The sequence below is a fragment of the Numenius arquata genome, chromosome 8 (genome assembly GCF_964106895.1).
Source record: "Numenius arquata chromosome 8, bNumArq3.hap1.1, whole genome shotgun sequence".
In the NCBI taxonomy this organism is placed as follows: Eukaryota; Metazoa; Chordata; class Aves; order Charadriiformes; family Scolopacidae; genus Numenius; species Numenius arquata.
In genome coordinates, this window is record NC_133583.1 from 59,091,889 (window position 1) to 59,109,563 (window position 17,675).

Sequence of the window (17,675 nt, forward strand, 5' to 3'; positions counted from 1 at the left end):
ATAAAAACAGTCGCTCAGACCAACAAGCGCCTGTTTGCGCTGGATTCCGAGCCTCTTCTTTATGCCGGCTATGCGCCGCTATATGCATCATTACAGGAGCTGCCTGTATTTATGTGAGGTAATGGAATTTTATTCTAAGTTATAATTCAAAAATCTTTTTTAAATTTAAGCCAAAATATAGATGATTGAGTTCTTACTTTGTATTTGCAAGTTTGACTTTTATTAGTACCAGACAATTTTGTTGTTGTGTCTCTAATGAGAAATGGGGTATAATTTAATGTTTATTTTTAACCCTTGATTAATGTTCACACTTTTGTGTTTATGATGATACACAAGTATTTTGTCAACAAGTAAATGTGCTTGCACAATTGTATTTTCTCTTTTTGAGGTTCATTGTCATTTCTTGTTCTGATTTCTTGCCTAAAAAGCCTATGCTGCAGAATTTAGCATTGTAATTAAGTGCTTTGTCTGTGCACATACAGTGCCGTAGACAATACCATTTTTTTTCTTGTGTGTGGAGGTTACAAAACATCTAACTATTTCTTTTTGAATCCATTAGAGAAAATATGGGGCTCCGCCTCCAATGAAATTGCCACCTCCTTATAGAGCCCTTGAAAGACTTCGTGCAGAGGAAGCCAATGTGGATGAAGAGGAGGATGAGGATGCTTGTACAGAGAGTGAGTAGTGCCACGATCATTACGTCAGATTACATTTATGCAACACAATCAGATTGTGATAAATGTATCTGCTGTTTATTGCTTGTATTATGGGAAACAGTGCACAGTGTGGCAACAGCATCTAATCCTCAACCTTCTTCTTACCAAGGGCTACTGATTAGTGACTTAAATAGTCTTCTCTTCCCGGTCAGGCTCCTGTAGCTCAGCTTCTCTGAAGAGATGTAGGAAGGACTCTGTTTATTTTCAGTGTGAAAATGTCTTAAGCAATGCCTAGAGGATGTGCTTTGGCGATGAAAGGCTGATGTTGTGCTTTACTGTTGTAGTCGCAGTGGTCGTTGAGCAGGCAGAGGTTGTGAACCACCAGTGCATGGTCCATGTCCAGAAAAGCCTGCAGTTGACTTCAGACAGTGCTGTTCAAGCAAAATATTTTCCTTTAAAAAGGAAAATCTGCTGATTTATTGTTTCAGTACTCTGCTGAAAATAGGTTTCCCTTTTTTTGTAGCACCTTTTATGGGAAAAGTTCTGCAGTTGTCCACTTCTGGGTTTTGCAATGAATTATGACAATATGCTCTCTGTGGAAGAGCCGAGACCTAAAGAGCAGGATGCAGTTCAACTTGAGAGCTTCTGGCAGCATGATTTAGATTCCAGCATACTGCTTTGTTAATTACAGCTTTGGATAAATGGAATATTATTATCCATAGCTTATCTTCCAATAAAATCTTTAGGAATACTAAAATTGCGGTTAGGAGTCTTAAATTTATTTTCTAAAATTCATTACCTTACTTTTAGTTTTTTGTCTTTATACTCAGCATATATGGGGGGGGGGGGCGGTGTTGGGGTTTGGTTGGTTTTGCTACAGTGATTTTTCTCATCATCTTTTGTCTCTGAGTGGTTTTTGTTTGCACTGGTTGTGGGTGAGCCAAAGCAGAGAGATGCCTTTGTAGCTTCTGACCTTGAAGCAACCATGGCTCCTATTCAGACTGGAAGCTCCCAATTTGGGGCCTGCTGGTGGGAAAGCTCTTCCAGCTGCTCTTGCTGATTTTCTTGGCAATGGTGTGCCATTGAAGCCGAGATAATTAATGAGTTTGGTTGGTTTGTCACTTTTAGGGCTGCTTTGGTGGAGACGAGAAGGATTTTGGAAGGTTGTTCTCATGGAAACTGTAACACGGGCGCAGAAGCAGGGTGTTCAGCTCTGCCTTTGTTGTTTTGAGGGAAAGCCGTGAGTTCTTCAATGAACTGAGGTTTTTCCAGAGCTCCCCCTTAATAAGTTTCTCATCTCATCTGTTTGGAGCATTCCACAGTTACCTCAAGAAGGTTCTTCAGTATTTCTGTGGGGAGCGATAGTCGGGAGGAGCCTTTGACTGCAGACTCTGTGGATGCTGGATTTAATGTATCTTGAGCTTTCCAACCAATTCTGTAAACCTCCAAGTGTAGCAAACTGATTTCAGCTTGTTATTAAAGTTATAATTCCCAGTTAAAGGATAGATTTGATAAGTAGCCTCACACCCGAGTTATCTAATTAGGATATGCCTCAATCAGAGTGCTTGCTAGACCTAAGTTAATACTTCACACAGAAACAATTTCTTATTGATGGGCTTGGTCATTTTTTTAAGTTGTTCTGCCATCCCTAATGATATTGCTGGCTGAGTCTGATAGCTGAAAAGGTGAAGCTACTTCTGATATTAAATTCATCAATCCTAACAGCTTTGGCAGCAGCAAGCAGATCTATTCAGTTGAATCGTCTTCTCTCTACTCTTTTTACTGACTGAAGTTGAATGTTTTGCAATAGCCACCTCTCCCCATGGATCTTGGAAAACCAAGATACGTGTTTTCCATTTTATTCTTCCCCACCTCATTTTGTTTCTTTAAAATAAAAAAACAGGCTAAGGAAGCTTAAACTAAGTTTGTGCCTCAACTCTTGAAGTAAAAAGCATGTTAGAAATGATCTAACTGTACTTAATGATATTAAGCATCTCAGCAGCTGTGGAATGGGCTTTTACAGAGTCTCTTTTCTGTGATCACTTCAAAAAGAAAATTTTCTCTGTAAATTCCAGTATGGCATTGTTTTTGTGAACTACTTCATGTTCATAACTTCTGATTCTTGAGCACCTTTCCCAGAAATCTCAGTCCAGGCCAGTACTTGCCCTTTTTAACACTGTCCACTTGCATTTTCATATTGATCTATTCCTTACTCACTTCTCCTACTAATCCTACTGGTTTTGTAAACTTAACTGGTAATTTTCTGAGCTTCACTGGACAGGTGAACTAGTTTTATTGTCTTCCTTATTTAGAAGATCAGGTATCTTGAAAGGAAGAAGTGGTGTCAGCTCAGGTAAATTCACGTCTCTCCTCCTTTCTTTTGCTTCCTGTAGTTCTCAATCTGTGCCAAGAGCATGGAAGCCTTACTGAGCATTTTGAGGTGGGACAGCTCTTAAATCTGGGCTCTGGTTGTGCTCCTGATGGATTTTATTTTATTTTTTAGCATTCTTGTTAGTACAACTCCAGCATCACAAACTTACTCATCAGTTTCTTTCATACTCCAGAAATACTTGCTCCATTTGACGTTTTTCTCTTTGCTTGTCACTTCTTTCCACCCGAGCTTTCATCTTTTCTCTCCACGTCCTTCATTCCCCATACTGAAAATGAAAGCAAAGCACTCCTGGTCTTCCTGCCATACTTAGAAAATTTTTCTTTCCTTTCTGTCCCATCTATACTGCCTCCCAGTCTCCATGTTTTGTCTGTTTTCCCTTAAAGTGGCTGAATAACCTTTTGGTATTGATTTAATTTCCCTTGTGGGATCTAAATCCACTTGCCTTTTGGCAACTCTCCCTTTTATTTCTGCTTTTCCACCACTGAGACTGTACCTTTCATTGCTGACTTCTTGTAACAAACGCTCATTTCTTGTAGATGTCTTGTCTTTTCTTTTCAAAGGTTGTTTTTGATCCAAATAGAGTGAATCCTTATTGGGGATAGAACTGCTAACTAGGTAGCTCTTGGTTTAGAGAAACTCCAGATGTCCTCCATGTTTCTGTGGTTTAAGGAGTTTAAAGAACTTCCAGGTGTTTTGTTGTTTGGTTGGTTTTTCTTTTCCAAATGTGCCTTCTTGCACCCAAACCCCTTAGTTTCAGACCTGCTTCTCTTTATATTTCGATTTCATTTGAACCACCATTACTTCCAATATTATTTTCTAAGTTCTTAGTTTTTTGCTAGACTGAAGGCAAGTTGAAAATAGCATTTCCTCTTGTGTTATTTCTCCTTCTAGTGATACTGTCAAATCTTTATTGATATTCAACTCTAACCCCATGTAATATGTTTTTTGTTTACTCTTTGCTTTGACACTGCTGGTTTAAAGCTTTCAGTTTACGCTTTAAACACAGTTTTGCAAAACTGGCAGCGAGTGCATCCTGCTGCAAAAAGAGCCTTCAAAATGCTTTGTCCTACAGGCCTGAAAACGTTACAACGTGAGTTTGGAGGTTTTCCTCCCCACGCTGGAAGCGCGTCCTCCGTGGCAGAGGTTATTTTGCAGGAGGTCACCCTCCCCGAAGAGGTTTTTTTTTAGGCTTCCCAAACCTTAAAAACGTCAGGTTTTGAATAGGATTTTTTTCTTTTTTTTTCTTTTTTAATCGAAACAAGTAAAAGGAGGGGAGAGCATACAAAGGAGCTGTTTGTACTCGCCAGCAGCTGCAGCAATAGGCATCGATGTGTTTTCCCTCGGTGGCCGAGGCCGTAGGTGTGCGCTAAGAGTCTGCTAATAGACTAATGTGCACCCTGTTGCGCCTTATTGCTCTAATGAGGGGTTAGCAGTAAAAAGAAGCAGAGGAAATGGATGGGCAGAGTAGTTTGTAATGGAATGTTTTCTAAGGTTTTCCTTGGGACATTCCTAACTATACAATTTAGATGCTCTTTCTTGATTGAGTTGAAGCAATCATAAGTTAGATAAGAAAGACCTTAAAAACTATTATGAGAATGCTAAAAAGACAACTGTTGAAAGCACTTGGAATTCTTAATTTCAATTGATGCTGTGTTTTTGAGTAAAATCTTTTGTCCAGTTAGTTGACTGAGATTGATCTGGTTGGTTTCAAATAAGTTTTGAATAATAAAAATAGATAATAATAAAAAATTTGTGAGAGGTGGCTAAGATAATGGACTAGATAACTGCTATGCTCAGACTTCCTGTCTGCAGGGATATTTAACTGTATCTAATAAGGGGATAATAATGCCCCCTTTCTTTTATTTTGTCTCTAGATAATGTAGAAATCAATGAAGCTTTAAGAAAACGTAATGATTTATCTTCCTAAAATGCTTTTTGAGAAACGGTGGTTTCTCCGCCAAAGCGAAGGGATTTTAAAACTTCTCTTGTGTTTCCCCTTTGCGTTCCCCATCGTGATAAACCTGTGGCTGTGTAGGGTGCAAGAGGTGCTTTATGTGAAGCTGTGCTAAAAAAAGGAAAAGCAATTCTTAATTTTATTTCATTTTTTGGGCGGGGGGGGGGTTGACCCAAACCTAGTGATCTTCAGGTGAGGCAGCTTGTGTAGCCAAACGCTGCCTCTCCAATAGATGTCACTGCAATCAACAGCAAATAGAGATGATGTTCAAAGAGTAAGATGTAGCCTGGAAAAAAATGCTTTGAGCTTTATGAAAACAAAGTATTGACAAAAATGATAATTACAATATTTAATTTTCTTAAATCTAGTGACAAGTGTATTTAGTACGGTGGATTTCCAAAGATCACGCGAGACCTAGGATTAGACGAACAGAGCAGTGACTTTCATTTTTTAGCTCTGTGTTAATCTCTCTTTAATGTGGCTCTGTACTGCTAATCTTCTTTTCCCATTCTTGTTCTGACCCGTAATTAGCTTAAATACGTAAGTTTTGTAACCAGCCCTAATATCAGATCCAGAAGGGACTGTACACACCGGGCAGACTCACAAGCTGTTGTGCCACATGAGGATGGATTACGATGTTGGTGTCACTGCAGTTTGGGCTTGTGGGTTAGTTTGGGGTTTTGTTATTGAACTGGGGTGGTTTTTTTTTTTTTACTCTATTTGTGAATCACGTGCGCACTTCTCATCATCTGATGAAGTATTGCGAAAGGAAATTACATTTTTGATGAATTAATAGTAAAATTGCAGCTGGGACTTCTTGTGTTTTTACTGTGTGCTTGTACATAATGCACTGAACAGATGGCTTTGTGTGTGCTGTGATACATATTCTAAAGAAAGGACAATGAACTTTAAAAATGTACAAATTAATGGTATTAACAAAATAACTGATTATCTTGAGTTGTTTTAAATGCAGTATTTGGAATAGAGAATTAGTAAGGACTTCCCAAAATAATGAAGTATGTTTATAAATGTAGAGAGGGATTTTTATCTTTGCTTTTTTTAATTACTAAATGAGGGATTTTGAGTCTTTTCAGTGCTTCAGTTCAGCACTCATTGCAATAAAACTAATACTGCTTGTTTAGAGTTTCAGCAAAATACGAGTTATGCTGAAGTTTGAATTATTTTTTATGCTTATAATGACAGACTGGTTTTGTTTTCTGACATTAAAAAAAAAAAAAAAAAGAACAAAACAAACCCTGCACCGTGAACACTTCTCACTATTGGGAAACTGCAAGAAAATATCACATTTAATGAAGCCATCTGAGTAAAAGAAATTAGGTTTTAACCCCTGTAGCTTGCATGAGAAGGATGCTTAGATAAATAACGCCTATTAACTGCTCCTTTGCCATGCAGTGGGTGATTAAGCGCGAGCGTACCTGCAGCTACCAGCGACACAAACAAACGTTGGAGGTGACTCGTGTTTGGGGACAGAGATGTCATTTGGATGCTGGCAGGGAAAGCCAGCGCACAAACAGCAGCCGTGGAGCATCAGTGGGTCAGATGTGGGAAACCAGGGATCTGCTGCTCCCTGCATACTTCCATAGGCAGCTCTCATTTGCTGGCAGATGTAACTGTTAGCTTGTGGGTAGCTTGAAATTAATATAATTGATGGCATCTCATAATAGAAACAGACAGACGGTTTGCCCTTAAGGAGAGAAAAATCTCAGAAAAAATAGGCCCAAGGTCGTCAGAAGCAAGACAAGCTCTGAGTCTGTGTATGATGAGGATTTGAGCTGCTCACAGCAGTGACTGTTTGTCAGGAATGCAGATATCCTGAAGTACATGCTGGTACAGCAATGGTACAAGGGGGTTTCCCAGGTAAGGATTCGGATCTCTCTATATATCGTGTTTGTTTCCAGCAAGTCATTTTAAGTATTTTTAGTGATGATTTAGAACTAGTGAAGTGCTGGAGGTAAGAAAATAATAGCACAGATCATTTCTTTTTTTCCTCAGTTTGAAGCATGGACATATAGCATGATTGGAATACTGAATGTATTTAATATCTTTAAAATATTTTGTCGTGTGTTTCCTTATAAATCATTGTTTCTGTTGTACCTTTGTGTTCAACATTCTTATCTACAAAACTGACGAGAGCACACAGTGCTTAAAGTATAAGAATTCCTAGCATTAAATTTCTTGCTATATAGAATAATCTACTCTTCCATAACTGTTATTGTAATGTAGAGACAGATGGCTGGATTTTCTTCACTTTGCTTGTTAAGAATGTGTTAGGTAAATGTTTTTAGACTAAAATAAAAAGCTGCTGGGGAATCTAAACTGAATATTCAGCATTTTCATGGTATAAGGAGGCAAAACAAGAATAAAGGAATGTGATAGTAAACAAATGAGCTATTTGCAGTGAAGGATAATCTAATCTTTAAATATTGCCTCAGATTGCATTTGTTCTTAGGTATGAGCTTTTCTTCCAACACCAGCCAGGTATCCAGAGAATAGCGTTACAATGCAGGGCATGAAATATACTGCTCTGATGTTTTAAGGTTATTACAGTGTCTAAGGCATGGTGCTTATGTTGTTTGGGATCTTTGATCTTACTCGGGTGTTACAGATAAGTAATTTCATATAACTTACAGATAGAAGATAATGTCTGTGGTATAAATCTGCATACTCAGGTCTCGCTGTGTAAACTTGCTCAGAGAGGATAATATAAGCATTCTTCAATGACAGCATTATAAAGATCTACTTAATATCACTGCAATGTCTTGCACCTAAAATGTGCAAAAAGGATGTAAATATTTAAATAAATAAATGAAAGACAAACACTAGCCTATAAAAGGTGGTCATGTGTTTATATTCTTGAACGTCTGATTTTTAGATAGGGTAATATCTTTCGTCATTACAATCGTAACTGATGTTGCTCCACTGCACAAAAAAAAAAAATTAAATTAAAAAGAAACTCTGCTGTGCATCATGTCTTGTCCAGACTGGAACAGCATTGCTTTTAGTTAGAATACAGAACAGATTATTTGCATAACAGCTCTGTTCCAAAATGGTCTGCTTGGTTTAAGCAGTACCTGCCCCAAATATGTAGTGGAAGTAAGTCTCTAACAGAAGGGAAAGTAAAAATGTGAAATGACAATAATTTTATTCTTTACAGATGTTACCTAGTTTCCCACAGTATTACAGTAATTGAGACAGCTGTCCAGAATAACTTCTTTAACTGTTTGAGAAAGTTGAAGTTATCTTTTTGCTTCTCAATCTTAAGCCTTGATTCTCCCTTATTCAGTGCAGTGGCTTGAGGGCTACTCATCAATTTACCTTCTGCTCTGATCAGGTACGTAATTGCTCTTTATCAGGATAGCTGGCATTTAAAGAGCAATCCGCAATATTTATCTGTAAGCACAGTAGCTATAACACACTGTGACAGACTTAAAAATTTGCTTTTTGCCTTGTAGGGACCACATGCGTATCAAAAAGTACTTACAAGCTAATGACATCAGGAAGGAGGTCTATATACATGTGTGTGTGCATAAAAGACTGCTGTCTGCATCAGGTGAACATCTCTATTTTGTCAGCAAATTGAAAATACTGTTGCCATATTGAAATGAGAAGAGATGTTGTGGCAACTGGCTAAAGGACAGGTAGCTCTTTCTGCTAGCCCAGAATTAATAATGAACCTTTTATTATTAGTGTAGTGATGGGCATGTCTGTTTGCTTCATCAGTGCTTAGAGGTCACAGCTTGTGTTTCTCTGTCTCTGCTTCCCAAAAAAGTTATTAGAGGAATTGTCAAAGCATTGAGCTTTTGAGGATCATCAGGGAAACGGCAAATTTCTGCTGCTGTGAATGTGAAAAGTGCACGTGTGTGCATGTGTGCTGGACAGAGATGGAGTGGAGGTCTGAGGAGTAGAGCCCTCCAAAAGCGAGGACCCTGGACTGTGCTGGCATCCCTCTGGAGAGAGCTGTGTGCCTGGGCAGAGTCTGTAGCCATCGGGCCCGTTCTGCGTGGGCCCTCTGTGTGCTCCCCAGAGGCACCTCCATTGAGACACCTATCAGTCCAGCTTACCTCGGTGAATGGGAAAGCATTCCCAACAGGCAGATGGCATCTTGGGTACCACTGGTACCACCACAGGTACTGGTGGCATCTTGGAACTGTGTGCTCCCAGCTCTCTCCTTGCCTTGCCCAGTGCTGGTGCTCTGGGAACGAGCCGCTGTCAGGATCCACAGCTGTAACTCAAGATCCAGGAGTAGAGTTGATGTTGGCGTCGTGTTCTGGGGTCGTTTTGAGAAGGTCAGGGAGAAGTGGGAGCAAAGTGGAGTAATGGGGTTTGTGAGTTAGAACGTGCCACAGGAGAATAGGACAGGTAAGAGGACTGGTGGGGTCTCGGTCTGGGGGAAGGAGAAGGCTTAAGTGTGGAGGAGGACCCTCCATGTCTCTGTGTGCAGACAGGCCAGCACAGAGCCGGGAGCCGCTGCCGTCCCAACAGCAGTAGCCGAGCATCCTAAATTTGGGAATTCCTGTTCAGGCGATGAGTGTTCTGCTGCCAGCGGACAGAGCTACAGGTGGATTCTGTACGTTGTCCAAAGCCAGGAGGGGTAAACCTTGACATACTGTTTTGCAATTATTCTGTAGGTGCCAAATGCTTTTAACAGTTGTTTTGGATTTTTTTAAAATGCTTTAGGTAGTTTCAAAGGTTTTTTTGTATCCCTTATCTGAAAACCAAGTGCATTAGCGATGACGTATATATAAATACTTATGTGTTTTATCTGCAATTTCAGAACTCTAAGCTTAAGTAGCATTTTCTGACCTGTGAATGTTAAACTGATGTAGTATATTGAACCAAGTCCTCTGTAAACTGAGGTGGGAATTTGTCATTTCCATGGTCTGATGATCCTGGGAATATGACTATGTATTGAACATAAGTTCTTATATCTGTAACGTGCTATTACTTGGAGTTGAACTGCATACCTCTGTTGGGAGCAATTCGGAGGGAAATGCCAGAGTGTATGTAGGTACACGGCATTTGTGTGTGCACACGCGTTTGGGGCTAAGTTATGGCTCTCTATGCTGTGCTTGTGAGAGCAGAGAGGGATTACGCCATCCGAACGGTGCTTAAAGATATTCTGCTTCGAAGTCTCCATCCCTCCAGGCGCTCTGGGAGTAAAGAGCAAGCGGTATCTTAAAACAAGAGCAAAGTGTATCCTGTTACTACTACGGTGTGTAATGGTCCTGAAATTGTCTGCAATTCTGTAACGCAGAAGATCGACTGGATGCCCAGGGAAGGAGGAGGGACGAGATCCCCTTGGTGCTGGACCCTCTGGCTCCCTGTGCCGGGCTCAGACCTCCAAATCTGGACATTTTTCTGCACTGAATTGTAAACCTTCATGCAAACCATATTCTGAACCAGAAACTATGTTTCTTCCAAGTGTTTGGCAAAAAAATGTGTTTTAAACCCCGTAAGGTTTGGCTGTACTTTCCGCCATTTTGTTACCTGTTATTCTCTTAAGGATATGACAGGTTATTTGAGGATTAATACCTTGTAATTTTGTTGTGTATCATTAACGTATTTAAATAGACAATGCAGTAATTTTGCAGCAAGAGCTTCTTTCAGGATTGAGTTGTTAGAAGTATAGAAGATGTGGGATTTTTTTAAATACTGGTTTTCAGGGGAAGAAAGCCATGGTATGGTGAGGTGTCACTGAAGGGCCGGGAGAAGAGCGGAAAGGGACAAAAACGAGGCGAGACGGGGATGTGACGGACGGGGGAGCAAGCAGAGCTGTGTGGAAGGGTGAGCGGGGGCCAAGAGAGAGGTTGGAGGGGATTTTGTGAGGAACGGGGAGTTCTACGAAGCCTTTTTGGGACAGAATGATGTGGTCGTTCTTTTGTGTTCTTTGCAAGAGGCCTATTGTGGCCTTGTAAATGAGCAGGGTGACAGGCGTCGGGGAGGGCAGAGGGAGCAGGACCGGCGGCAGCTGCCGGCGGCGTGAGCGGATGGCTCTTGGCATGGGAGCAAACCAAGAGGCCAGCCCTTTCGGCGTCCCTGGACGGGGCTGTACCGCAGTCAGTTGGTACATCTGCTCCTCCCCGTCCCCCCCCCCGATAGCTGTGCGTTGGCAGACCTTCCCCTTTTCCTTTGTGGCTGATTTCTGTCCTTTGCTCGGACACAGAAGGGATGTTTTGGGGGGAGGATGTTGGTACTAGTTGGGTGCTCCCCACGCCGCCTCCAGCCAGGGCTTGAGCGCAGAGTTGTGAAGAGTTTAACGAGTTCTTCTGTGAGTGTTGCAGCTAATGAAGTTGGATTCCTACAGATTTGTGTCTCCCGTTCGACTGACTCGGGTGTCGAGGAAGGTGTGAGCTCTGATTTAAGCTTTTCCTGTGGCTGGAGCATTTCTAAGGGCTTTCTCTCATGTGAATTCTTTGACGCTTTAATAAAGTGTGATCTCACGCTGAAGTCTTTCCACTGGTCCAGGGTATTTATCAGGTTTCTCTCCTCTGCACGGCTGCCTATTTTCCTGAACCCTTTATAGTACCTTTGAGACCCTTAGTCCACCATCAGATTTGCTTCAAATTGGCCAGCGGGTTCAAAGGTTTTGGGGCAGGAGCTTGGATTGCCCAGGGTATGATTGCGTAAGCTTTGTTCCTGTAGGAAAACAGAATAAAATGATTTACCGTATTGGAATTAAGCTTATTTTATATTAAGAGATGAGAATATAATTAATAAACACTGGAGCGTAACCCCCGGACTGCAGTTCGGAAGGCCTGGCGTCTCTTCTGGCTTTGGTACCATCTGTTGGATGTCTTGGTTAACCATCTGTCATAAGATACACAAAGCATCTTGAGCCTTCTGGAGCGCCGTGCCACAGAGTCTTAGGGGTTAGATGGCCATTTAAATTAAAATAAAATAAAATAAAGTGGAGTTCCAGCTTACCCAAAAGACTGTTTATTCCTGGGGAGTAAATCTTGGCTGCATCTGAATCATCCATTTGAAGGCTAAATTCCCCAGGAGGAAAAAAAAAAAAATCCGTTGAATATCAACCCAAAAGAATTACAGTAGAAACTACCATACCCCACTCTTATTTTTCCCTCAAGCATTTGGTTTTTAACTTTCTCTTAGTTGATTTCTTCCTCCAGTCAGAGTGGAAAAAGTTAAGTCTATTTAATATAGAGAAGTTTATCCGTTTAGCTCTTCCTCTTGGATAAATCCTTGGAGATGGATTTCTTTTGCCAGAAGGAAAAGAGAGAGTGCTTGACATGTCGCAAGACCCTGTTCACATACATCACCAATTTCCTGATTATAATTGTGTTCATTTAGAAAATGCCCAAAGCTTAATGCATTAATGTCTTTATTTCATTAAATACATTAAAGAGAAGCTGTTTGTTACCTCATAACATATTCTGATACTAAAAAAATCTGTACACTTGCTTGTGATTTTGTTTTTCTCCTGCAGAGAGATGAATGCCTTGCTTATCACCTCTTATTTGAAATGTGGTATAAGCAAAGGTATCTGACCCTTATCCTTTGATTTTTACTCTTTGTGGAAGGGAGAACAGGTCTGCCAGACTCTGCCCCTTGGAGAGATTAAAACCAATCAGAATAGATTTTCTGATACAAAATATTGTCTTATTTAATCAAATCTGTCAAGTTTTATGATGTCATAAGTGCAGCATAAACCTGATTAACTTCTTGAATAGACTCTCAAGACAGCTGATTAAATAAGATGTATGGCTTATTTAGGGAGAGTATACAACTGTTTTGTGATTTCACGGCGATATTAAATGGGGATTTTTGTGTGGGGAGGAATTGTTGTCTGTTCTTCTGTCCACATCCCCTCGCCTCACGTGGTGAAAAAGGAAAATGCAGTTGGCTGTGTAAATGCAAGAGTTGCCACGTTCAGTGGCAGAAAAATCCGTGTTCTTATTAGCACAGCGCACGTACTTATTTTCAGTTTACATCACATAGGACAATTTAAAATTATTGCAAGTAATAAACCCTTGCTTTCTCATTTTAAGAAGAGACATTCGAACCACTACTTTAATTGGTTGGTGCCTTTCTCTTTTGGAATAATGGCATTAATCAAAGGGTATGTTTTCAGCCTGGAAGTCTGCATTTTAGTTGTTCAACTATATGAGAAGTGTTTACTTTGTCATCCTCCTCTAACGTTCTGCTGTTTCTCAGGCTGAAGCTCCACAACGTGAGACCGTTTAACTCAAGCTAAAGGGGGAGCACCATTTGCCTGTCTCTGCTCCCATCTTCCCCAGTCTTTTATGGTACTTGGGGTGTTTGTTGCTCTTTCCTTCCTCAGCCTGTTCACCTCAGGAGAAAACTGCTCCACCATTAGAGGAATGGTTTTCTGGTGGGTTGATGACCTGCACAGGGTCGCAGAGGAGTCTGAGGAGCACCAGAGCTGGCTTGAACAGAGGAGGGAGGGATGATGCTTTCCTTCAGCTCCGCTTCGCCTGGGACTTCTCAGGGGCTCTAAAATTAGAGTGCTGTGCTGTGTGTCCCTTTCTTTCATCCTTTCCTCCATAGGGCTGGAAAAGGTCTTCATTTCGGGGTACAGCTTGAGCTAAGGTGCCACCTCAGCAATGAAGCGCACAGGCTGAGTGTGAAGCAAGTGATGAGAAGGCGTGGGCTGTGCAAACACTGCTCTGCTCAACACCATGCCAGCTGGACCAGGCTGATGAGAAACCAAGGCACGAGAAGGGGAGATGCAGTTTACTTCTCCTGAAACGGGAGGGGAGCGTGGGGCCGTCTTAAAGACGGGAGTGCAGCAACACACCAGTGCTTGCTCTTGGCTGAGTCTTGTAGCTCTGAGGTTGGCTTGGGAAACGGGTCCTGTGGTTAAATGTTGCCAGAGGTTGCCACTAGTACCCTCTTCATCATGGGAGAGCCAAGTTGTTTATCAGAAACCTTGTTCAGAGATGTGGGGTAGGTCTTCGTCTTCTGAGTCGCAAGTTTCTTTTGGACTCGAAGCCAACAGTTGCCCAGTGGTGGCCATACCGATAGCTTGTTTTACATGTAATACAATGATTATTACATTAGACTTCATAAATAAAATATACACATCATAGCTGAAGATACGGAAAGATATAGTAGAATAATTATTATTGGCTTTTTATCAGTAGAAGAGGTTTTAAAGTGAAATTATAGGTATGTATTTGTTTTGTTCTAAGGCACAGAAGTTGGCAGTCTCCAACATTGCCAGGTGCTGCAGTCATTTTTCATTTTCATTTTTCATTTTGCCTCGGCAATTAAAGGTGAGTCATGACATTGGGAAACTCAGGTTTACACTTAAAACAAACAAAGCCTCTAAGCATTGCTTGATGTTGTAAAAAAACTTGAAAATTACTCAAGTGCAATTTGATAGCTCAAAAAACCAGGACCTAGAATCAACCCAATCTTAATTGTTTGAAATGTCTTGGTTCTGCAGGGGCACTGCGTGATGTGGGGAGGTATAGGAGGAGCTGGCCTTGTTCTTCTTATCTGATATTTCATTTCTTGGGTTCATACCCAAAAGTGTGCAGTGATGAGGTGGATCTGTAGGACACCAAACGCAGTGCAGGGATTGTCTTCAAGTAGCTGAGGGACCTCTCTGGAGGTCCACGCCCTGGAGAATAGAGAGCGTGGTCTCGGCGTCCTGTGCAAAAGCACAGAGGATCCTGAAAGTCATCAGGTACTCTGTGAGTGTTTGTAATCAGTCTGATGAAAGACAAACCAGGTGTGAACCTGACAAATACTGATTCTGCAGAGCTGCCTAAATTTTGAAAAATGGGGAGATAAGCAATACTAAACAGCGTTGGTGGGGATGGTCAGGCCTGCTTGTTCTGTTTACAAGTTGAGGACCCGCTATCACATTATGTCCTCTAAAAGCTGGATAAGCTTCTTTTTAATACTAAGCTGGGGGTTTTTTTTATTTAAATTGGATTTGCACTTAATTTAAATCAAACATTTTCTGCTTTTAACATGCATTTTAAGTTTTAAATAGCAATCTACGTAGACATCTGAGCACACTCTAACTCATTGGCATAATTTAAATGAAAAAACTATTCAGGAAAAGTATGTGTGCACCCAGAGACTTGAGAGAAATCTGGACCCAGAACAGACTGTAGTAAAAATCCAGCTTTTGACTTTTCCTTCAGCAGCCTGAAACAAAGACCTATTCTCTCTACAGCTTGTTCAACTAATTCAGTGGGAATGAAAATAGCTTATCAAACTCGAACAACTTGTTAGGAGCTGAAAAAGGATATTTTTCTTTTCTGGCCTGTGAATAAAAACTGGGAGTGTGAAGTTGAGAGTTGTCAGTTGGAAAATTATGGAAGTGTTTGTGGCCATGGTGTGATGGCAGAACCTCCTCCGAGGTCACTGCGCTGCGTTTAGCGTTAACTAGGTGTTCGTGAAGGCCCCGAGACAGACAAAAGGAAATCTTGGACAAAGTGGAAATTAGGCCATTTAAAAGTGGTTTTGATCACCGTAGAACCTCCCTTATCTGCTGTGAGAATAACAACGCTTTGTTTAATATTCCAGTTTTAAATGAAAACAGTTCAATGAAAACGTGTTCTATTAATCACAATTGGCATATTTGTATGAAATATTTTTATTACAAAGCTGTTGCTTACATTTTAATTGCATTCTAATTTTTGTGCAAATGCAAACAGTATATATTGTTAGGAAAAATACTTAGGGTAGAAGAAATGTTGTTCACGATGTCTGACATGAAATAAATCTTGCGCATTTCAATAGATGTATAGTAAATTTTATATTTCCTTAAATATAAAGTTTTTATTATATAGCATTTCATCCCCATGGTTGGCCTAAAGAAGGAACATACAATATAAATATAATCTTTTGTCACAGATAAGTGTATTTTAGTGGAGACTAACTAGTTACAGTCAATCTTTAGCAAAATAATTAAAACCTAAAAATATTAAACAAGATTAAAATTTATCGTTAAGATCACCATTGAATTATATCATAACTGAAGTAGCTGATCATGATCTGTTTTCCCTCAATCTTCTCGCTGTCAAGACTTGAGCTGTATTTTCCAGCGTAGCTCTGTGGGTATTTTCCTGGGCTTTACAGTCCCAGATGACTCATCCAACTTTAATCTTTTCTAATCGCTGCCACAGCATATTTTAAAATTGCTGTACAAACAAACTTAAACTACTGTGGCGGGGGTTTTTTTTAATCCAAAAATTTAATTTAGTCCTTGTCAAGTCACACTGATTTTACGTGGCTTTGCTGCCTTGCAAAGCTGGGCTGCTGTGGCGAAGCAAGCGATCGCGTTGGGTTGGGACACTCTTCCTGCCATCTCCTCTCCAACCATCTCTTGTCCCGGCTGCACGGTATTGTTTCCTCCTCTTCACCTGCTCTTTCCCAACCCTTAGTCTTTTTTGATTAATTTTATGGCTTGTTAGTGCAACTGGTTTGGGGTTTTTTCTTGAAGCTTTACAGTTTTTTGTCTGTTTTTCACAAATGGTGGCAATTCCCCTGGAGAGCTCCCTTTAAGAGTTTTCTCCAGATCTTTGGGCTCATCGGTACAGGTTGTGTTTGCTTGCCAAAAAGTTTTTATTATTAAGTCCAAAAGTCTCACCGTTTTCTCGTCCATCCCCCTCTAGATGGAGGAGGTTCAGGCGCTCATCACAGGTTCTTAAATTAATAACAAATCACTGTGTGAGAAACATCTCATCACCTTGGCTTCTGAGAGGTGTTCTCTGTGCTGCCTCTTATAGTGCCTTATCACTGGGAAAGTGATGGTTGGGCCCATAAAAGCCTTCGTTAGGTAACAAACTTTCAGTTTTTGACAATAGTCTGATGCCGTTCTCTTTAATTAGACTGGGTGCAGAAAGATTCCAAGATAATGACTGTGCTTTGTGGGAACATCATTATTTAAAGATGAAACGCTGTCAGATCAAGTATTGCTGTCAAGGGAGGAAGAATTTAAATGTTCACAATATTCATTTGCTCGTGTTGAGACCAAGTAGAAAAAGCAATGGATTAGAGTTCCCCAATATTCTTTGTTCAGTCTCAGACATATTTGCTCTTCCGTCAAATGAATGAGCAGCTTTCAAATACAAATGTAGGGAATGGATTATAGATCGTAGCAGAGCAATCTGAGCAGGAGCAAACCAGAAAACCTGCTCCTACCAGAAAGAGTAGACATTTCTATCCCGATTGTGAAATTTTTTTTATTTTTTTTTTCCAAAACCGCATTGTAAAATAGGCCATTAAATCATTGTCACAGCATCTGGGAACCTGATTTCGTGTGTGCGCATCGTGCATCCTCGCAGATCGCTGACACTCGGTGGGCACGTCGGTGCCGGGCGATCGCCGCTGTGCCAGAAGCGCAACCTATGTGCCTTTAGAGCGATTTCAAATTTCCCTGAGACTTGGCAGATGGAAATCAGTATTTTCTAACGTTCTTACACTGTTGACATATTGTAGCTTCCCAGAGAACCGTGGTAGGCAAGGCTCAGCAGAGCAGGAGCAAGGAGGTGCAGCATCCGTGAGCCTGGCCTGAGTGATAACTGAGCCTTATCTCCAGGCTGGCGAGCTCTAAAGACTGCAGTATTTTGGCCTTAGATGACTTAAACTCCATGGTACAACATAATGTACTGCAACATTATACCATAGAGTGTTTTTTTAATAGGATTTTTCT

General features: G+C 40.7%; 1 protein-coding gene across 1 annotated transcript in view; it reads left to right on the forward strand.

Moving 5' to 3' along the window:
• The window catches only part of PATJ (PATJ crumbs cell polarity complex component), a 148,593-nt gene that overhangs the window by 61,790 nt on the left and 69,128 nt on the right, over nucleotides 1-17,675 (forward strand). The window contains exon 26 of the mRNA XM_074152513.1: nucleotides 560-677. Within this exon, the coding sequence (XP_074008614.1) occupies nucleotides 560-677 (118 nt within the window). The remainder of the gene's footprint in view (nucleotides 1-559; nucleotides 678-17,675) is intronic.